Source organism: Castor canadensis, chromosome 13 (genome assembly GCF_047511655.1).
Source record: "Castor canadensis chromosome 13, mCasCan1.hap1v2, whole genome shotgun sequence".
Classification (NCBI taxonomy): domain Eukaryota; kingdom Metazoa; phylum Chordata; class Mammalia; order Rodentia; family Castoridae; genus Castor; species Castor canadensis.
The window spans coordinates 89,670,807-89,694,412 of NC_133398.1; the positions used below are offsets into that span (position 1 = coordinate 89,670,807).

At 38.5% G+C, this 23,606-nt stretch overlaps 2 protein-coding genes across 2 annotated transcripts in view; both read left to right on the forward strand.

Annotated features, from left to right (window-relative positions):
• The first annotated feature begins 515 nt into the window (after positions 1 to 515).
• On the forward strand, positions 516 to 5,126 carry LOC141415681 (serine/threonine-protein phosphatase 4 regulatory subunit 1-like). Its single transcript, XM_074052653.1, has 2 exons — positions 516 to 843; positions 2,124 to 5,126. The coding sequence occupies exons 1-2, from the start codon at positions 741 to 743 to the stop codon at positions 4,937 to 4,939; spliced, it is 2,919 nt and encodes a 972-aa protein (XP_073908754.1). The 5' UTR covers positions 516 to 740; the 3' UTR covers positions 4,940 to 5,126.
• An 8,539-nt stretch (positions 5,127 to 13,665) lies between these two features.
• Positions 13,666 to 23,606, forward strand: part of LOC141415473 (ras and EF-hand domain-containing protein-like) — a 38,844-nt gene continuing 28,903 nt past the window's right edge. Inside the window, exons 1-3 of the mRNA XM_074052191.1 lie at positions 13,666 to 13,784; positions 16,937 to 17,083; positions 19,926 to 20,016. Coding sequence (XP_073908292.1) covers positions 13,666 to 13,784; positions 16,937 to 17,083; positions 19,926 to 20,016 — 357 coding nt within the window. The remainder of the gene's footprint in view (positions 13,785 to 16,936; positions 17,084 to 19,925; positions 20,017 to 23,606) is intronic.

The following is a 23,606-nucleotide window of genomic DNA, read 5'->3' on the forward strand; positions in this document are numbered from 1 at the left end:
GTCAATATTCTTGCAAATCTTGGCTCATCTGTCATCTTTCTAAATGTTTGGTACATGCTATTTATTTAATAAACTATGAATGTGCCATGATTGGGAAAACATTCATAGCTCAGGAGTAGAAACTTTGGACTCAGTTTTGAACACAGACTACCTGGTGAAGTGACCAGAGGCTGACTGAGGATTGACTCAGGCAGGCTGTTTCATTAAGGCTATTCCCTTGATGGGATAGACTTGACCATGGTTGCATGTTTGGGAAGTAAACAGAAGGAGTTTTGCTTTGAAAGTAGCACATTATAAGACAACTGCAGTTGGATACCAAATAGTTTTATCTTTCAAAATGGGATATGGCATGTCAATTCAGGGATCATATTTACCCTCCAGAATCTTGTCCAACTAGGTGTTAATGGTCTGATTATACCATACCATAGACCAGAGACAAATCTGTCTAGGATACATTCACATGGAAAGAACTAAACTGAGTCTGATCAGGCCACTAGGTCTAACCATCAGTTAACTGGTTTTGATAAAGAAGAATATATTAACACTACAAGGCAATGAACCAATTTCAGAAAGTCATACAGTTACAGTACAAATGGCTCAGTTCCTCTACTATGCACTGCACCTAGCACACTAAAAAAGGAAAATGGTGGGAACAAGGTGAAAGGAATGACATTAAATGCAATAATCTCCCTTCTTCCTCTACTTCAGAGCCAACCACAGATAAAAGAAGATGCCTTTTCATGAATTGTATATCTCATCGGCATTCTAGATCCTGCCACAATATTTTTTGGGAAGCCCCACCACCTGCAAGGACAGGACTACATGTCAGAACTTCTCCCACAGGTATTTATGAGAATAACAGTCCATCAATTACAATTCTGGGGAAAAGAGCTTGTTGTTACATATTATGTTTAAAAGTTTACTGTCCTACAGAAGCAAATTCTGTTCATGATCTAAAGATTTAAGTGAAAAAACTCAAGATAAAAGCCTGAAAGTATTAGGTTTATGGGACATGTGTATCATTTCCCAGAAAGATCCCAAACGGAAGCAAGAATCCCTCACACATGAAAAGGCAAATGAAGTCTCTAAGAAAAATGGACCCTTGCACTTTCAAGACAGGACAGTTCAACAAAGACTGACTTTCTATAAATTGAGTTTGTTTCATCACCTCATATTTTTTAATACAAGAACATACACCTATCTATTTCAAGGCAAGAACCTACACTTTCATTGGTCACATAGAGAACATGAATTCTCATATCAAAAAAGATTCATCACAAAAGACCCAGCTGAGTCTCAAAATATAATTTGGAAAGTACCAGACTCAATGGTACTGAATAATTTTCCTCACTGAATTGCAACACATAATAGCTTTGTATCAAGGGACAGAGCATTCTCAATTTTCCCACTGAAGCAAAATACAGAATAATTTGGGCAATTTTACACATAATAAAATCAGAACAATAAGACAGAATACAATTCAACATGCATATTTACATGCACAGTAATCCAACATTTGCTCATGTTAAGAACATCCATCCTCCAGAATTTAAGAAGGTGTTTCTTTTTTCTCACCTTATGAATTGTTTGTGGTGTAAAGTCATGTAGAGAGGAGGCATTGTCTAAAGGCTATTTATTCAATGAATGGTATAAATTACAAATTATGTTTGTAATAAATGAAGATTTTTTTTCAAATACTCCTTTCCTTCACCATTCACCCCTTAAGAAAGGCAGGGACTTGCTTCAGAGAATTTATCATACCAAGGAAATGTAAATTTGATTGCCAGTTATTACAAATTAACTTTCAAGAAAATTACTAACATAGGGCAATGTTTAGGCATCTTCATGGCCTAAAGATTTATGTGAAAACTTCATGATGAAATACTGAAAGCATTAGGGTTATGAGACTTTGGTATGATTTCCTAGACAGATTCCAAACAGAACCAAGAATCAGTCACAAAATAAATAGGTAAATTATGTGTCTAAGAGAAATGCAGCCTTGCACATTCATACAGAGTTTTTTTAAACCTCAGAATAGAGGTCAGTGTGTTGATACAGGTGAGCACTGGAGGGTCATCCCCTCTTCTGGCTGCCCACTCTGACCTGTCTTTCTTCTCTCCCAGGTGTAGATGCTGACAAACTTGGTGTGGATGACTACAACTCAGAGTCTGGTGTGCTTATTACACACTCTGCCCTGGACTTTGTCTCAGAAGATGAAACGTTGACACCACTGGGGAGACTGGAAAAGTACGCTGCAAGTGAGGACGTACTTAACAGACAAATTGTGGCCCAGAATTTGCTGAACACATTGAGGGAAGTCAGTGATAATAAAAGACATTGTATTACAGTTTGGGAAATAATTACCCAATTAGCTGATGATCCAGAATCAATTGTGAGAGCAGAGCTGATGGAACAGGTGCCTCAGATTGCATTGTTTTGTCAAGACAACCAGACTTTCATAACAAATGCTTTTTCTAAATACTTACTACCTATTTTGATTAGATATCTCTCAGATCAGAATAATGTAGTGTGGGGAAAAAGTCAGGAAACTTTGATGGCTTTGCTGGAGGAGGAGTTGATTGAAAGATTTGACTTGGAAACCAAGGTGTGCCCTGTGCTTATGGAGCTGACTGCCCCAGACAGTGATGAATTTGTGAAAGCGGAAGTTCTGCCTATTATGTGCAAGATGATTCCCATGGTTGGGGAGTATATTACAAAATGTTTTATCCTCCCCAGATTTTGTGAGATGTGCTGTGATTATGGAATGTTTCATATTCGAAAGGTCTGTGCTGGCAATTTTGGAGACATTTGCAGTGTAGTTGGCCAGCAAGCTACTGAGGAAATGCTGCTGCCCAGGTTTTTCCAGCTGTGTTTGGATAATGAATGGGGAGTCCGCAAGGCTTGTGCTGAATGCTTCACGGCAGTTTCATATGCAACAAGTCAAGAAATCCGATGGGACAAGCTATCAGCAATATTTGTGGACTTGATCAGTGATCCCTCACATCGAGTTTGCCAAGCAGCTTTTCAGTCTCTGGGACCTTTCATATCTACTTTTTTAAATCGATCTAGGTCAGGACAATATTTTGAAGAAGAAAGCAATCCTTCAGAGGATGTGTCAGAAGATAAGTATAGCATAGGAGATCAAGACATCCCTAAGTTTGGGCAGATCAGACCAGAGGCTGTTCCTTTGAATCTCAGCATCACTAATTCCAGTTTCAAACTGGGAAACGCACTGGAAGATGGTGCTGCTGAAATTTGCCAGAACTGTACAAGTGAAATAAACATTCCAGTGGATAGCTCTTTACTCTGTACTTTGTCCTCTGAATCTAATCAGGAGGCAAGTAGCAATGAGAAGGATGGAAATCTTAATAACTACCAATCTGCACTCCAACCAAAGGTTAGCACCAGTTCACAAGATTACACTCTCTTAGGTAAGAAGTTACCCAATTCACTCAATTTCTGGAAGACTCTTAGTTTTGAAATTGATCTAGCTGAAGAATTTGAACAGGACTCTGGGAAGAGTCTTAGCCCAGAGAGATCAGAAGAAGCACCTGAAGTCACCACGCCAGGTTCTCTAAACATCAACATGACTACAAGGAATGAACTGGAAAAACTGACAGAAAATCTAGAGCCCCACATTGATGGTACAGATGTCAAAGCACAGGTGGAAGAACTGTCAGCTGTGCTGCATGCTTCCAGTTTGGATGCTTATGAGGAGACCTTTCGTATGGAAGAGAGGCATGAGCTGCAAGAAGATGTGGGTATACATGAGCTACCAAATTCTAATGTAAATCTAGATGATTCTGTCCCTTTAATCAGTGATGCTGATGAGAATAAAGACACCACTGCTCACTATGTCCACAGTGATGCAGATGTGAACACCATCAGTGACTTGAACCCTGAGGAAGAGAGGAGGCCTAAAGTGCAAGATGATGTACCCCAGGCTTTATTAGATCAGTACTTGTCAATGACAGATCCCTCTCTTGCAGAGATGATTGATACTGAAATTGTTAAGCATTGTGCCTACAGCCTGCCAGGTGTGGCCCTAACACTTGGAAGGAGGAATTGGCACTGTCTGAGAGAGACTTACAAGATTCTGGCATCAAACACACAGTACAAAGTTCGAAGAACTTTGGCATTCTCGATCCACATGCTTGCAATTATCCTTGGAGATGAGTTGACAGATGCAGATCTGGTTCCAATTTTTAATGGATTTCTCAAAGATGTTGATGAAGTTAGGATTGGTGTTCTTAAACACTTGTATGACTTTCTGTGTCTTCTTCATATTGACAAAAGAAGAGAATATCTTTATGAACTTCAGGAATTTTTAGTGACAGATAACAGAATAAATTGGCATTTTCGAGCTGAACTGGCTAAGCAACTGATTTTCCTTCTACAATTGTATAGTCCCAGAGATGTTTATGAGTATTTGTGTCCCATCGCTCTGCATCTCTGTGCAGACAAAGTTTCTTCTGTTCGTTTGGTTTCCTACAAGCTAGTCAGCAAGATGGTGATGAAGCTGCACAGAGAGACACCTGTGACCTTTGGAGTAGATTTCCTCAACGAGCTGGTGGAGAATTTTGGGAGATGCCCCAAGTGGTCTGGTTGGCAAGCCTTTGTCTTCATCTGCCAAACTATCATTGAAGATGACTGCCTCCCCATGGACCAGTTTGCTGTGTATCTGATGCCACATTTGCTGACCTTGGTGAATGACAAGATTCCAAATGTTAGAGTGCTACTTGCAAAAACTTTAAGACAAATTCTCCATGAAAAAGAATGCTTCTTAGCCTCTGGCAGCTGTCATCAAGAAGCTGTGGAGCAAGCCATCATGACACTTCAGATGGACCGAGATAGTGATGTCAAGTATTTTGCAAGCAAACATCCTACCAGTAGCAAAATCTCTAAAGATGTCATGAACACAGCTTCCTCAACCTACTAGACAACCTGAACCTTGGGGTTCTTCTGCTTCCATGACAGCTGAGGTTCAATCTCCCCATAAAAGTCTGGAAGAGCTATGGGGGTAGAGGCCTTCTTCCCATTGACTTCTTCCAGGTTCCAGTTACCTACACCCACTACCAGGGCTTTTAAGAGTCAGGAGAAACTTCAGGACTCTTTAGTCATGCTATTAAGGTTGTCAGGGTACATGTTTTCCGATCTAAGTGCAATTTATTAATAAGATGTATAAAGAGAAAGATATATAAATTTTTGATTACTTTCTAGATGTTTATGAATAAAAGCAATTTGTGAACAAATGTGAGTTATGACCTGCATGAATGATTTCATATATAACAGGAAAACTAGATAAGCATACTTGTCTTTAAAAATATAGATTTCAATATTATCCCCATGCCTGCATGAGTGATAATGGATTTAAAAGAGACATATCTTAGAGAGAGTTTTACTTGTCAATTACCCAGTATTAGATAAAAATAGAACATCTCAACAGATGCCAGTGTGCATAGAGGAGAACCAGGCATAAGCTAGATGACCATCTAAGTCTTCAGATGGGAGCCTAGCAAAAGTCCTCATTGTATAATGCACTAACACATCTATGCATTCCAAGCAAGGCAGTGCATTTAAATTTATTTCTCTATTTTATAAACTCCTATGCTTATGCTTGTACACTTGTTTCCTACAGGGCTCCCCAGTCAGTGGTCATGATGCTCAGGGACATGGCTTTTTTTTGTTCACAAAGCTCCACAGAGCCATGCTTACACCAGTGTGTGCACACGGTCATACTGAATTAGAATTGATCACGTAGTCAACATTTTCCAGAATCTGAAAATCTCAAAGGAAATGGAATGAACCACATTGGAGACACTGTGTTCCTTTCACTGGAAATAAGGAAGTCCCCCTTCTTTACCTACCCTCCAAGAGCCCATCTGGGAAGCACAGTTGCTCCCTATATGCAAGACCAACTCATCATGAAGCCAGGGCTTTGAGCCAAAGGAAACAGGAGCAATGACTCCTATCCCCAACTTTGAGTGCCTCCAATAATTTCACACCTCCATACAAGAAGGTCATGACACAGCTATTCTCCATACAGAAGGAGGGTGTAGCATAGGCAGTATTCCAGTACCCATCCAGCATCAGGCTTACAGCAAACTCCTTCTAGGAGGATTTATTTTTTCATTTCTCTGGGGAGATAGTTGTTCTCTGTGTGTCCAGAGCACTTTTGATTCTTAGTTCTGCATGTGCACATCTGTGTGTCTCAGAGTAGCATCTTTTAAAGTCTGGGATCTCATATGTTCTTTCTCCCAGAGTTTCATCCAGGATCCTGGGCCAGAACAGGACATGCCAAAATGACTACATGTCATAGGCATATTGGAATGGAGGGGCTTGAGTAAAGAGTTATGGTATTGAATGGAACCCATTCTTTAAAATGATATTGAGATTCTATTTGAATTCAGATGTAACTCTAACTCATAGGAAGCTTACTTTCAACATCTGCTTCAGGTTGAACTCTATACTAGAGTCTGAAATTTTCACAGTTGTGGACTTTGTAATCTTCCTTCTTTCCATTTTCCCCTGCCATTCCAATATTCTCTCACTGCTGTTCTCTCTGACAGAAATTTATTGTTTATTCGGGAAGTATTTTCACTAGATTCTTTTATTATTAAGTTTTTAATTTCTAATTTAAAATTTTAATGACCCAAACCATTAACCCAAATCATCCCAGGAATGCTTAAAGAGGGTTGGGCTTATATACATTTAAATAGCCTCAGCACATGTTTTCATTGGTCACATAGACAATGTCAACTCTCACATCAAATATGATGCATCACAAAAGGGCCAGCTAAATCCAAAAATATGTTTTTGAAAATACGAGATTCAATGTTTACATTGATCTGGTTCTTATTTACAGAATTTCAGCATGTATAGCTTTGTATCAAGAGACAGAACATTCTCAAATTGCCCGTTGAAGCAACATATAGTATAATTAGGGCAATGTTGTATATAATAAAACCAGAACAACAGAATGGTATACAGCAATTCAACATGCATCTTTACATGTGTAGCAATTCAGCATTTGCACATATTGACATAGAGGAACATTCCCGAGGGTTTAGCAAGGTGTCTCTGCTCTCTTCTTTCTCACCTCTTGAATTGGTTGTGGTTTAAAGCCATGCAGAAAGGGGGCATTGCCAAAAGGATATTTATCCAAGGAGTGTTACAATCTGTCTTTGAATTAAATGAAGACTTTTTCCCCCAAATATTCCTTTCCTCCATCCTTTACTCTTTAATAAATGTAGGGCCTTGTCTAAGTAAACTGATGATATCAAAGAAATATGAAGAGAACATTGCTTGTTGTTGCATATTATGTTTAAAAATTTACTCTCCTAGGGAAACAATCTATTCATAACCTAAAGATTTTACATGGAAAACTCATACTAAAACCTGAAAGTATTAGGTTTATGGGACATGTGTACAATTCCCTAGAGAGATTCCAAATGGAGGCAAGAATCCCTCAAAGAATGAATGATGAGTTCAATAAAAATGGAGCCTTGCATATTCATACATACTTTCTACTGCCTCCAAATACAGGTCAGCAGAATTTATCCCATGCATACAAGAGTGATAACGGAAATAAAAAACAACCCACTGGATTTGAAATTGACCTATGTTCAAAGGAGAGCCACACACCAGTTAGGATTTGACAGAAAATAGAATATCTTAACTGATGTCGATGTGCATAGAGTAGATCCAGGCAGATCCTAGAAGGCCCTAAATAGTTTCAGATGGGAAAAAAACAAAAGTCATCATTGTCCAGCACACTACCAGATCGATGTACTCCAAGCAAGGCAATAAATGTAAGGATTTTTTCCCTCATTTTTTGAATTCCTATCCTTTGAACCTGTTTTATGCATGGCCTAGGATATGAATACTCATCGTGCTCAATCAGGAGATGGCCTGGTGATGCAATTCTGTATACCACACTCAGCACTGTCTGAGAAGCATTCCTATGGGAAGAACCTAACTGATTTTGATCAAACCACTTAGTTTAGCCATCAGCTTACTGTTTTATAGAAAGAATATATTAACAATGCAAGGCAATTAAACAGTTTCAGAATGTGGGTTATTTATACTACAAATGATTCAGTTTCTCTACTATGCATTGCAACAAAAATGCTATAAAATAGAAATATTGTCAACAGAGGTAAGCTATTTAAACCACTCTATACTATAATCTTCTTCCTTAGATAGATTTAGAGCAGAAGAAAGTTAAAAGGATATAATTTTTATGAATTAGATATCTCAGTGGAGGCTCTAATACCTGCATGGCCACCATATCCCCAAAGATAGGAAAGCTCTTTGGAAATTCTCTCATGGCTGTTTGTGAGAATGACAATCAGCAGACCCCAATTCTGGTTGGTTTATTTTTGTTCTCTGTACCTCTCCTGAGGAGCAAAAAAGTGGGCTAGTGTGTCCATTGTTCTCACTGAACTCCACCCACAAATAGAGAAATCTAAACTTTGGCTTAGAAGTTTGTTAATAATACTCATGGAATAAAAATCTGAGGCATTTCAGAAGTATGTAAGGCAAGCACCACAGGAAAATACTCATCTATTTTGCTGGTTTCAGTCAAGTCCCACATATACGTGATGGACAAATCCAATGGGATCCGTGAATATGAACATCTGAGTCCCCCTCCACTCACATTCACATTCTCCCTGTGTATTAGTTGAAAATATCTTTCAAGGATATTTTTAACTTTGTTTTTTGGATTTCAGTCGTTTAAACATAAAGATTCATCAGCTTGGCATCTACCAATCCTTTAATCTTAACACAATGCATCAAATGAAAGCCATAGGGATTGGATTATATTATTTGAAATTAGTGCCCTAAATTGTCAGTGGACATTTATTGAATGTCCAGTATCCCACAAAGCAGTATACTGGATGCAGAGAATTTTATAGCAGATTCGAATGAGTATATTATGTCAAGCACTTGATAGTGAATACCCCATGTCTTGCATCTTTCACAAAATCCTGTGTGTCAGATATGGTCTCCGTCATTCCAAATTCACAACTGGAATGAAGAAAATCTCTGTAAAGTTATTTACTGTGCTCAAGGCCAGTCAGAAAATCCTCTTTGGTTACCTCCCTCTGACACTTTCACCACCAGAAGCAGAAGACAAGAATAAAAGGAAAGAAAAGGCTGTTGAGAAGGAAATGTAATCAAGAAATTTTCATATAAGGGATGGATTTTGAGCCTGATTTGAAAAGAGTCTTGGAAATACAGGAAGTGGGAATGGGGATGTAGTCACTTACAGGAGAATAAAGAAATGGGAAATGAGTATAGCAATCTCCATTTTGGGGAAAGACATCCACATCAGGATACAATGAAAAATGAATAGTGGAGTAGGAGAGGGAGACTCAACAGAAGCCTGCAAACAAAAGTTTGAGGTAAAAGCATCCATTCACTGAAAAGAAAAACCTGATCCAGAGTTTAAAGTTTTTCAGGGTATGAACATAGAATGAATTGATGACAGAGCATATATTTAAAGGCACCAAACAAATTTAAAATTAACTTCATTGCTCTTAGCTTTAGCACTATAATCTCTCACTCCCTCACCTGGGCTTTCAAGAAGGGGTCAAGTTCATTCTCTGTGCTTATGTACAGGAAATGCCATGAACTTTCCTTTTCTTTCCTTCTGCAAAGGATATACTTTTCCTTATCAATCAAAAAGGGTCTGTCACAGAAGACATCTTTAGAAATACAAGCAGTATAAAGTCCTGCAGAGGACTAAAGTAGGAACTAAATTCTGGAGTCAGCATGGACATCAATGGGGGAATATGTCTTTTTGGTTGCACAAATATTAGAGTTAGGGAAAGTTCTAGAATCATCCAAGTAGAGCTGCATAACTTAGAAACTGTATGGATGGTTTCCATCATCATCATTACTCAGTAAGAATAGGCAAAATACACTATTGAAAATCTGGAAAATTGAAGAATGCATAACAAAGTCAAAACTCAGGGAAGCTACTCTGATTGTTACAAAACCTGATATGTTAGACATGTGGGGTATAATGACTCCAATATTGCTGACCCACTTGGTGGCTGTCATCAATAACTTTTATGTTTAACCCACCACTAACAGTTGCAGTTACAAAGCACACAACTCCTGTAACAATTCATTTCTTCTAAATATGACTCTTGACCTGAGTGTAGCAGCCAAATGTAGCTCAGAATTCTGAAAATTCAGTTGAATTATACAAAAAGTAGATAAGCTTTAAATGATACAACTAAGTCTCTGTAGTATTTTAAAACAAAATATTACAAGTGAGAAAGAGTTTAATTAATCCATATTTGTGCTTTTTAATAGTTCTGAAAGCATATGATAATGTGGTAATGAGTGCAAAAAGATTCTTAAAAACATTTTAGAATCTCTGCTGAACTTGGTCCTTCCCTATGTTTTCTGAGTGCTTGGCTACTGTTCATTAATGGTTTATTGCTGACAGTTCAGTATGGTTTATGGTCAGTGAGTACTATGCTGAAACTATAGCAATATAGAGTAGGGATCCAAATAAATTGATTGTTGACCTCTAGAAAGTACACACTTGAAATGGATTTCATTTTCTAGCAAGATATAGAGTTACCATTTTCAGATTTTCCAACTTGGCCTGGATAATACTATATCAGATAATTGTAGAGTTAAGCTATCCTAACCTAGAAATGAATATGTAACCATGGCAACATTAAATATACTTAAGCTTTCTATAACCAGTAATAGTGAATGCCCTTGGATTATTTTTCTTGGGTCATGTGCTGCATTTACCACCAAGCACCACCAATGAATTCTGTCTCATGGATCCCAGGAAACCATAGGGGAGACACATATGATTGGTTTTGAAAGTTCAGTGTACAGCAGGCAAATGTGTCCAGAAACCTTCCAGAACCCAGAGCTCGAGTTCTTTCTCTCTACATACTGGGCACATTCCATGGGAATCACAGTGAGAGACCAGAGCCACAACAGGAAGGGATTCCCACACATAACATGTTTCAGCAGCAGAAGGACTGTGACTTTGCCCATTGTCTTCACTTTTCAATCTCCAGTACTACACCCCTGCTTGTTACAAACAGCAGCTCATAAGGTATTAGGATCAGTGAATAATTTCTATAATAGATGTATTTGACTATTTGGTAAAAACTATGTTAACAAGGTGTGCCTTTGAAGCTAGCATGGTGATATGTCAACTTCTCATTCTTACAAAAAAATTTACACTTCACATTTTTGCTTTTTTTCTTGATGGTTCTGGGGTTTATGCTCATGGCTTTGCACTTGCTTAGCAGGCAATCTACCATTTGATCCATTTCCCCTGACCCTTTTTCCTTCTGTTTATCTCTTAGACAACATTTCATGCTTTTGCTCAGGCTGGCCTTAGATGGGGATCATCATATCACTCCCTCTCACCACACCCAGTTTGTTGAGTTGGTGTCTCACTAATATTTTGCCTGGACTTTCCTTGAACTATAATACTCTCATCTCTGCCTCCTAAGTAGCTGGTACTACTGGGATACACCAAACTCTTCATAAATTTTAATAGGCCTAGTATTATAGTATTGAGATATATTAATCAACAATTTAAAGTAACTATGTAGGCAACTAAGGAAGAAACCTACACTTGTATTTCTGTAGCCCTGGCATTCAGAAGTCCAAAGGTGGGATATATTATCATGCAGATTAAGTTTTCATTTTGTGGAGGGTTTTCATATGTTCTAATCCTAGCGATTGAAAATAGTAATGTGTAGTTAATACAGATTTGAGGGCCTTTCCATGTCTTTTGCTTCCTAGTTTAAGAGTTGATAGTTTATATAGTTAAGAGAATTGAAGAATGAAGTTGTTAAAAGAATTTTCGCCCAAGGAATACACATTGCTCACGTTGTAAAATCCACCCCTCACTTAACATGTGTTCATAAGTATTCAGCTCCATTGTTAAGAAAGTTTATTGCTAAGAATTAAAAGCACTGCATTCAAGAAATAATCAAGATGAGTATGTGTATAGAATATAGACATTTGGGATGATTTCTCACTTGTGAATTTTAACTCATCTGGCTCATGTCAACGAGAGGAAGTTTCAGATGGTAGCTGTATCTTCATTCCCATCACTTCCCAGACTATGCTTTCATACTTATAGTTTGAGGTGGAAAGTTTGAGCCAAGGTCTATATAGGTCACTGCTGGGGTAGCTCTGAAGGACTTGGCATCTAAACTGAATTTTTTTCTTAAATACTTTCCCCATAAGTTTTCTAACTTAGATTTTTCTATAAGAATAATAGTATTTTGCCTATGTAAAGGTTTTCTACAAAATATCAACAGAAATATCAAGGCAATGAAGAGAACATAACTGCAGTCTAGAGGTAATGATGCAGCAACTTGTCTGTCTATTCTATGCATGACTCAAAATTGCAATTAGTATAGTCTTAGAAAAATATTAGCTTATGTCTTATAGTTTGAGCAGCTAAAATAATGTCCAGTGCCAAAAACTTCATGTGGGCATATGCATGGAAGCCAGTTCAAGAAGATATGTATGTCTCACTACTCTAAGTTATTGTTTCTCTACTAATGTTGTAGAATATTTGACCATTGGTACACATTTTGAGTACATGCCACTGATGATGAAATTCACTGATATCCTAAAGAAATTAGAATAATAATGTGCCTCAACTTTGTTTAATAGTTATCTAACCAAAGAAGTTCATGTCTAATTGAAGAATTGAACTCAACTAAACATTTTTTGTGTGCATTATTTCCTAGCATGAATGGCGTTGATAACAGAGCTTTGGGCTTTTGCCAGTAAGCAGCATTCCAAAGTTTTACCTTAAAAATGAACAGAGAATTTCCTATTTAATTTTTTAATTTTATCCATAAACTTTTAGTTGAGCATATTCTAGAATGTTACTATAGTCGCAAATATCCTTATATTAAATTAGATGTTAGTGATATTTTGTAAGGTTAAAAACACTGTAGTGACATACAGGATGTATTCTAAGTCATATTTTTAAGACATGATCTCATTGCTGTTGCATTTTCAATAGCATATGTCACTGAAATAGAAAATTTCCTTTTCCTTTCTCCATATTTACAACTTCCTAAGTAAAATTACTTGGATTAAGTGTGTGTTTTTCTGTATTTTAGAATAGTTGCCAAAGTACAACATTCCTCTATTGAACCAAATTTTGGTAATGTTGTACAATGTTCAGAAAAATACCTCAGCAAATAAAGTGTCATCATAAAATTTATTCATGTGTTTATTACCAAGTCTTCTGTGGAAGCATACGTCCTGAATCACAGTAGTAGAAAAGATCCTATCCACAAAGATAATGGGGTTTCCTAATTTTTTCCATAGGGAAGCAGTGACCCCAATTTAATACTGAAATTCAGGATAACTACGACTGATGTTTTCCTTTTTCTAAGTACATAATAATTTACGAACCTCTGGGTTGGCACAGTCATTTCTCCCACTTTGCTGAGATGTTGGAAGATAGCTTGTTAAGGAAAAATTGACAGAACCCAATTCTTCATTTCTGTTCAAGAGGCAGAACAGTAGATTGACTAGTGGAGTAATGGTAGAGAAAACACAGGCTTTGGTAGATTTCCCCCTTCCATATTCACTGACAACAACTCTTGTAATTTTATCATTAGCATACTTTTAAAGTATGCTATGCTCCATGGTACTGTAACTGCTGTCAGGGAAGAGACTATCCTGCTCTTCACTGTATCCCTAATAGTTGGCAAAGATTTTGGGCTTCTCATGAAGTCCAAGTTTGTTGAAGATGCCATGTAAAATGAGAAAGAAGGGAGGGGAAGATTGACTACCTGAATTATCACTCTGCCCCATTGAGCATGTTCAACACTGACCCACTGCCCTCAATTGAAGGACCAGAAAAGGATATTAACCTAGATCCAAAGTACCTCACAAAGACATTTTCTTCTGGTGGTAATGGGTTTTGAACTTAAGACCTCATGCTTTCTAGGCAGGTGCTGTACCATTCAGGCCACAAAGAAATTTTTGTTAAAATCCAAAAAGAGCAAACTGAAGGAGTAGAATGATTCCTTCTTCCTGACAGAAATAAAATTTGAGATGGCTATGCTTAAAATTGAAACCCAAACTTATTAATGAAAGTTTTGTTATAAGCATAAATTTGTGGAAGTTAAATCTCTCTTGCCTTTAAGATGATGACTCTACAAGGAGGTTGCTAAGTTCTTTATTCAAACAGACTTCATAAAATCTGTAGACATGTCCAGAACATATATGAACTTAACAGTAGTCATAACTTAGCCTCAAGTACAGACTTTCATTATACTTTGTCCACTCCTTCACTCTCTTATCTGTTCCTCCTCTTCTTTCACTAGATCTTTTCAAGTAACTTCCTGACTTTCTAGAAAAAAATTATCATGCTCCCAAGCTTTATATTGTAAAATTACCCTCAGGCAGGGCCTGTTTTTCCTTCCTATCCTCCTCTTTTAAAAAACAGACTTTTTTGTTTCACATAGCTATATAAGGAGTATCATTATGACATTTCCATGTATATATGATTTATAAGTCCTATTAGTACATCCCTTCCACTTTATCCAGTTTTTCTCTTTTTTGCACCTTAGTCTCCTTCTTATAGTGATTTCAACAGGTTTAAAAATTCTATGTTCCTTCTTGTATAGAAAGCTCATCAGTCATGTTTCCCTTCTTTACTTCCTTCTTTTACTCTCCCTCTCTTGTTTTTTCAGTCTGTCCTTCCTTGTTTAGGTGTCTGTTTGTTGTTCTCTGGGATTTTTGCCTTGGTATTGTACCTATACCTATACCTATTGGTATGTAAGTCAGTGTGTCCTCCACTCACTGAACTTCCTTGTCCTTTCCAACTATCCTGTGTTAATCAGCAGTTCCAGTTTGCTTCTGGAGATCAAGAAAATTCTTTCTTCTTTGCTATAGATGAAAAACCAGTGATAGATGATGTGAAAAATGCAGAGACATTGAATAGTTTGACTACAAATTTTTACTGAAAAATAATACACCTAGAGGAAAGAATTCACATACATATGTATAAAACTCAGTGAACTTTTTTGAATGAACACGGTTGAGTTAATCTCTATCCAGATCAACAAATAGAACATTTCCAGGACCTCAGGAGTTCTTGCTCTGTCACTAACCCTACTCACTAAAAGCAACTCTTCCAACTTTCTTTCTTTTTTAAATTCTTCATTTATTCACATTTGCATACATTGTTTGGGTCATTTTTCCCCTCTCCCCTGCTGCCTCATAATCTCCCCCACTCAGTTCCAGTAAGGTCCTGTTCTGCCTTTATCACTAATTTTGTTGAAGAAAAGACACAAGCCTAATAAGGAAGACAAAGCATTTTTGCTAGTTGAGTTGAGGATAGCTATACAGAAATATTCCTAGCATTGCTTTCATGTACACATGTGTTATGACCCATGTTAATTCATCTCTAACTGATCTTTACACTGGTTATTGATCCCCTTCTCATTATAACTTCTGTCACTTTAAGGTTTCTGTAATAGTTCCTCTGGAGTGGGGACATCGAACACTTTCATGTTTTGGGTTTCCTACCTATTCTTATATCTCCCATATGTGCTCTCTGCTTGTCATGTGATCCAAGTTCAACCTCATTGCTGCATTTGCCCTAGATCTAAGTCTGCATATGAGGGAGAACATATGATATTTGGTCTTCTGAGCCTGGCTGACCTCGCTCATAATGATCTCCAGTTTCATTCTTCTTCATGGCTGAGTAAAATTCCATTGTGTGCAAGTACCACATTTTCTTCATCCATTCATCAGTAGTGGGGCATCTTGGTGGTTTCCATAACTTGGCTATGGTGAATAGCGCTGCAATAAACACAGGTGTGGAGGTGCCTCTGGAGTAACCTGTGTTGCGTTACTTTGGGTATATCCCCAGGAGTATGCCTGTGTGTATGTGTGTACATGTGTGTATATGTGTATGTGTGTGTGTATGTGTGTGTGTGCATGTTTGTGTGTGCATATGTGTGCGTATGTGTGTGTTTGTGCATATGTGTGTGTGTGCTTGTGTATCTATGTGTGTGTGTATGTGTGTGTATGTGCATGTGTATGTGTACTTGTGTTTGTGTGTGCGTTTGTGCGTGTGTGCACACGCGTGTGTGTATGCACGTGTGCATGTGTGCGTATGTGTGTGTTTGTGGCTATCTGTATGTATGTGCATGTGTATGTGTGCTTGTGTTTGCGTTTGTGTGTTTGCGCGCGTGTGTATACGTGTGTATATGCATGTGCGTGTGAGTGTGTGTGTGCATTGTGTGTGTGTGTGTGTGTGAGGAGAGCCTTGGGGTGATGGGAGACTGCAAGTGACATGGAAATGCAATATGTGTCTTAGCTCCTGACTTTTAGTTCACTTTGCATCTGTTTTTTCATGCTTTGGTTCTCATGGCTCAGTGTCTTATTTAGACTGCCTCATTCTAATGTGGACAAAAAGAGTAATGGAGGGGGTTAAACTGATTTTAGCACAATATATTTACAGATAAAATACCAAGACAAAATCCTGCTGAATGATGTTAAGGGGAGGGTGAATATGGTTGATGTGTTTTTTACACATGTATGAATATGGAACACTGAAACCAGTCAACATCATTTAAGAAGGGGACGGGGGAAAGAAGGAGACTAATGAAGGGGAAGAATCAAACCCATTGTACACATAAATGGAAACATCACAACAAAACCCCCAAGCAACTATTGTATACTTTTAAAAACGTTAGAAAATAAACAAAAACGACTTAAAACTATTGAAAAAGTGCAATAGGCTCTCTGATTGTTATCTTCCCTTCATTCTAGATCATTCTACTGCTGTTTTCATCACTCCAGGTTTCTTTAGTTATGCTTCCCTGTTGCAAAATTCCCTGTTGCTTCAAACTTGCTTACTTTTTCATTGATTTTTAATTTAATTTTTTTGTAGAAAAGAACAAGTTAGTATGCTGTATCAAACCATCAACCTTGTGGAGCCAAGACTAATCCAGCCATATGAACATGTGATTAAGAACTTTATCCGTGAGATCAAACTTCAAAGCACAGAGATGGAAAACTTGGCCATTGCAGTGAAGAGGTATTGAAGTTCTCCCTTTCTAAACGGGACATGGGCCCTTTAACTTGCTTTCTGACCTGGGTGGCAAATGGACTGAACTGCATGATCAGATTATGATACAGCTGGACTTCCTGAGCCTCAGGAGTGTAGGAATGTAATCTCAGGAATCTAACCTGAGCCAGCAGGGGTAAGTTGTGTCAGGCAATACTTTATAGACTCATCCAGCAATCTCGTAGCAGATCATCACAACCCTATTGCAGCAGCTGTTCAGGACCAGTAACTCCATGTGAACAATCCAGATTTATCTTGCATTCAGCCACGTGCAGCATATAGGACATTTCTAGAAAGGCAGGCAGGACTCCATTTGAAACCTAGCCGTGTCACTTAGAGGTATGAGACCTTGCAGGCAGATTACCCTCTCTCCCTGAGTCTCAGTCCCCAGGTACGTGAAGTAAGGATGAATATTCACCCTCAGGGTATTGAGACTCCCTAGACGGCATCATGGGTGGAGCCCCTCCTCCATGCCTGCTGCATGGTAGGTGCTCAGCATTGCTACTTCCCTCTCTCTAGCCCTCCTCACCTGAGCCTCACCCTGAACCAAAAGCCCAAGTACTGCTGAAACTCTTACTATAACACAGACAGCTCATGGAAACTAGAGCTGGCCTACATGGCATATCGTCTTGATTTAATAGCCTTCCACTGCAAAAGAATAATTTTTTTTGTGGCAGTGGGGTTGAACTCAGAGCTTTATGCTTGGTAGGCAGGCGCTCTTACTGCTTGAGCAACTCTGTCAGCTCAAGAAGAGTTTATATGTGTACAGTCCACACATTAGCCTCTTCCCTCCACAGAAGGACACACTCCTTTATCACACACTGGGAAAGAGGGCATTTTATTTGTCACAGTTGTTGAATGTTCTGCCCCAGAAGTGCTTCCTGCTACCATGTGTCCTGTTAGTAACACCCTCTGGTGTCTGCCTTGAACTTGTAAACACAGTCCCTTTGACAGGATGCTGCCCTGCCTGTGTGGGAGCAGGTGACATGTCTTCAGCTCCTCTATGTCCTTACTCTTCCTCTCTAAATGACACTGGAACTACGTGGCTGGGCCTATGGAATAACAGACGGGAATTACAATGCAGAAGAGAAAATGTTTTACAATTATGATACTGAATAAAACTGTTCTTCTAGTCCCGGGGATTTTGTTATGAACACTTTAAAATGTCTCAGACTCTGTTCTTTGCCCTCAGATTTGCTTTCTAGGAGTCTTCCAAGAGGGTGTCCTCAGAACTCCAAATTCAGTAGAGCATTCTGGAGAGTGAAAAAGCCTGGAGTTGGACTCCTTTGAGACATGACAGGCAGACACACATTGATTCTTCAGAATGTCCCCTGAGTGTCTATTAAACAGACAAGCACATAGGTACATGCACATGTACACATATACAGATTCACACAGAGATGTGTGCCATACATGCATGCCCTCCAGGAATAGAATCATGTAAACACACACACACACACACACACACACACGCACACTAACTATTCAGAATTGAGAAAGGCAGAGGACATTCAGGAGAAATCCAAAGTATTTGGGGTTGGATATGTAGAAGGAATAGCTGGAAAAAATGATCATAACAAACACAGAAAAGATATGATTTCACTATTTATAGTCCCAGATTTGACCAAAAATAAAAGAAAAGTTGTGATGGAGATATGTAACTTCTAGATTTCAAATAGCAGGTATTTCATAACAGAAACTAACTTTCCATACTTGGTTAACATAAACTTGGGCCAGCTATGTGGTGAGAAGGAAGTAAACAGGAAGAGAAAATGGTAATGTTCAGAGTTGTATGTAGAAGTTGAACTAATACACAACAAATTATGTTGTGAGAGAGTAAATTAGTCAAAAGCTAGATAGGGTAATATAGCAGAGGCCCATCAAACTACAAGCTGGGAGGTCTTCTACTTAAGCCCTTCCTCTGTCTTTATTTTTCATGGTATGTTGTCATTGGCCCAAGTCAACTGACTCTAATTTCATGGTGGCTGCTTTCAGGTTGCTCACAATCTAGTTGGTAGGCAAGGCATAAAAATGTGAGAAGCTAAATTATAGGACATGTAGCTCAATGAGAACAAAAAAATTATTTTTTAAGGTTTAATTTGCAACTTTAACTATTATAAGGTGACAGACATTCATATACAAGACAGTTGCTAGTAAAATAATCCCTATTTTACCCCAATGCTAGAATAATCCCAATGCTAGAATCACTCTCACTGAAATTCTTCTAACTTTTTGTAAAATCAGTGTACCTTGTCTGCATAGAGATCTGATTTATTAATTGCATTAATGAAAGAAACAGAAGTTTTTCTAAAAGACAACCTTATCCACATTATAGAACTTTGGGGGACAGAGTTAAAACAATTGCTGGAATCTCATTTTCCCTTCTAACTAGCATACAGTGTTGTGAGGTTTACATAATAGAATTTTGAGATTGTGTCTAACCATCTTTTTGACATAGTATGCTTTTGTTTCTCCAGGTTTGTAACTCAGTCTTGGTAGCAAAAAGGATTTTCAGAATTTATTGAGAATCTTCCAGTGATTTTATATTTTAGTTGTTCTTTGCCACAATGTAGTTTTAATATCATTTAATCTATTTCATCTGTTTAATATCTAGTTTTAATGTCATTTTACACTCATATGGTCAAATTGCCAATCTTTTTTTATTATGTGAAAGGAATGGGGAAAGTTATTTAGAATGCTGTGTTTTTCCTCATCTACAAAACATAGGGCTAGAAATGGGTGAGCTTGAGTTTCTCTTCATGTTTACAGTCCAAGCATACAGTGAAACTGTTTGCCTCTTGTTGAATTCCAGAGCCCAGGACAAGGCAGCCTTGCAATTGAGTGAAATGGGGGAAGAAATGGATCAGAGAATTCAGGCAGCAGAACACAAAACCTGGAAAGATGTGAGTTTCTGGGATTGGCATTCATGCAGCTAACCATTGTGGAGCACCTCTTAGGAAAGAGTGCTGAACTGTCCTCTCAGTGTCAGGCTGAGGGACAGCAAGCTTAAGCTCCCATGAGACTCTGAGAGAAGGGAGTGTTGGCTTTTTGGAAGTGGGGTCAGGAGAGACAGAAATTGTGGTCAAGTAAATAAATAAAGCAGGTAACTTCAGACAGTGACAAGTACAGTGAAGGAGCAGTGTGTATGATAAACAGTGACTGGGAAAGATTCAGATGAAATTGGGAGGTTAGGTCCCTCTTTGATGGGGTGACAGGAGAGCTCAGGAAATGGAGGATCCAGCCTGCAGTAGAGAAGCTGGCTGGGGAAAAAGACAAAAGAATAAAAAGAAAGAAATCAAGATATAGAGTGTGTGGTGCACCCTTGGAATCTCAGCACTCAGTAGGCTGAGGCAGTAGGATCACTAGTTTAAGGCTTCTGGGCTACATAGCAAGACTGTGTGTCAAAAAAAAGAAACAAACAAACAAAAAGTCCCAACCAAACCATCAACCAAAAAAAAAAAATGAGAGTTAGGTAAAGGGAGGGAAGAGAGAGAGAGAGAGAGAGAGAGAGAGAGAGAGATGGTTTGGCTTCTACATACTCATCTCCTTGCCCATGTCCACTGCCACCTTTAGATCTGGATTGCAGTAGTGACATTAACATTCTGTCTTCCAACTTTGGTGTATCATAGTGAAATGTAAATTACTGTATTTTATTTTATTACAATTATTACAGGAGCTCTTCTTTTGGCAGTATGTGGGTTTGAATTTAGGGCTTCAGGCATGCTAGGCAGGTGCTCTACCACTCAAACCACTCCACCAGCCCTTCGTTAATGTTGGTTATTTTCAAGTCATTGTCTCATGAACCATTTGTCCAAGCTGTCCTCAAACCGTGATCCTCCTGATCTCTGCCTCCTGAGTAGCTAGTGTTACAGGAGTGAGCCATTGATGTCCAGCATTACAGGAATTCTTTAAAGTTGAAAGTTGAATGCTAGCTACCTTTAGTGATTTGGGTTGAAAACATAGTTACCTTTCTTCATTATAAAATAATATTTGGGCAATTAATGTTTACTGAAAGCAGAAAATATATGTATCTCTTTGAGTAGTTATTATTAAGTTAAAAATCCCATTTCCATGTGTTCATTTGCCGCTTGATGAAGAAAGACAGCAAAAGGGCAAGTGGTCTGGGCATTGCCATCCCACAGACATTAGTTTGGTCCTAACTCTGCCCTTCCTAGATCAGGTGACAGTGGAAAAGTGACCTCACCTCTGAGACTGTGGTGTTGCATCTTTAAATAGACTAATTCTATCTGCTGGCTTCAATGAGGGTTAAGCATAATAGTATATATGAAGTGCTGGGCACCGTGCCCAAGATGTGGTGGGCACACCATGGCTGCTGCTCCTTTTGTTCAGCTCTTTTCTGTGGTTCAGTGTCCTCTTAGGTCCTTTCAGATTCATTGCCCTAAATGGCTATACTACATTTGTACCTGTAGATCTTTTTGTTGTCCTACTGTTAATAACAAGCTTAATAACTCTTTGGATGTCATATTTCAGAGTAAATGACTCAGGGTTCATGGCCCATGACATTTTCCTTATTGTAGTGTAGAAACAGTAAAATGACTTCTTCTTTTTTCTCTCCATTGTATTTAATACGCAAACCCATTCATTCATCAAACACTTAGCATTTCTTCATTAAACAGTTGTCATTCATTCACTACTTATTCATTCATCACTTATCCATTCGTCAAGCACCTAACAGTTACATGTGTTCCTTTGTCAAATGTCACTGCTTCTTCCACTGCCTATCCAATTAGCTGTGGGTAATGGAGGTGTTACCATGGCTCCCACCTCTTTTAACGTTGTGTTTGGTTAATTATAACATCTTCCTTGGCTTCCTGGCTTCAATCTAGGGGTGAAAAACCCTCGGCATCCACAGCTTCATTTCTGTATCCACAATGATGGCACATGCCATCAGTCGGTTTTCCCATGCATGTGACCCCTGAAACCTCAGCATGCCAGTCTAGACAGGCCCTCCCTGCCTGCTGAGCAGCTCTGGCACTGGGGGGAAACCTATTTGCCAGTGCTTCCTTGCTCCCACCTTGCTCCTTGTGATCACAGTGTCTCTGGAATGACATGTCCTGCTCACTGAAGACTTTCCTTAACTTTCCTGCAGTCATGGCCCCTCTTCATTCCCCAGGGTCTTCACCCCACATGCTGGCTGGCCCAGTGATACCACTGCTCATGGCTCTGCTTCTACCACAGCTCTTTTCTTTGTCTTGGTGATTGCCGCCATTACGAGCTCCCTTCTACTTTCCTAAATCCTTGCAAAGTTCAGAGACAGTCTCCACCTTGCCCTTGGTTCCCTCCTCTAAGTCTCTAGCAACAGTCACTCTTCCTGACCTTGAGTCAGAATATAGAGTACATATGGCATTGTTTCAGTTAGTTTTGATTTATCGTCACAGGTTTATTGAGGTTATAAGGGCATGCAATAAACTGCACATATTTGAAGTGTAGAAAATGTTAACTTTGAAATCTGTATACACCATGTTCTCAAGCAAAGTCATGGATGCTGCCATCCACCACAGTTTTCTCATGTCCCTTTGTTATGCATTCCTGTCCCCTTCCTTGCCCCTTTTTGCCAAACAACCACTGTTCTATCTTTGTCACTACAGATTAAAGGTTCTAGAATTACACATAAATGGAATCTTACAGTTTGTGCTTTCTCTTTTCTGGCTTCTTTTACTCAACACAATTATTTTGAGACTTATACATGCATGAATTCATTTTTATAGCTGAGTAACATTCCATTGTGTGGATATACCACATTTGCTTATCCATTCGTCTCTTGAGGGACAATTGAGCTATTTCCAGTTTGGAGTTATTGCAAATTAAGGTGCTATGGTTATTCATGTGCAAGAATCTGAGTAGGCATATACGTTTATTTCTCTTGAGTGAATTCCTAGAGAGGAATAGCTTGATCATCTGTGTAAGTCTGTGCTTATTTTTACAAACACTGTCAGTTGTACATTGTGTGGCAGAGGAGAGAGTTCTGTCCTTCAGTTCTAGTAGTGTGTAGAGGAACCTGAGTGTGGTTTCATTGCATTTCTCTAGCAGATAATCAGGTTGAAGATTTCTTCATGTGCTTATTTGCCATGTGTGTTTCTTCTGGGGTGTAGTTTATGTTAAAGTTCACTCTGCTAACTTTAAAATTAGGTTGTTTTCTTATTACTGAGTTTTGGGAATTCTTTATATATTCTGAATATAAGTCCCTTATTAGATACCTGCTCTAAATATGTTTTCACCCAAATTGTGACTTGTCTTTTTACCCTACTAACAGTCTTTGGAAGAGTAGAAAATTTTAATTCTGATGAAGTCTAAATTTAAAATTTTTCTTTCATGGATCATGCTTTTGGTGTTTTATTTGAAAATATTTGACTAAGTCAAGGTTCCAAGAATTTTCCCTATTTTTACTCTGATAAGTTTTACGGTTTTCCATTTTCCACTCAGGATCCATTTTGTATATGGTGCAAGGTATGGCTCCAAGTTGTTTTATTAT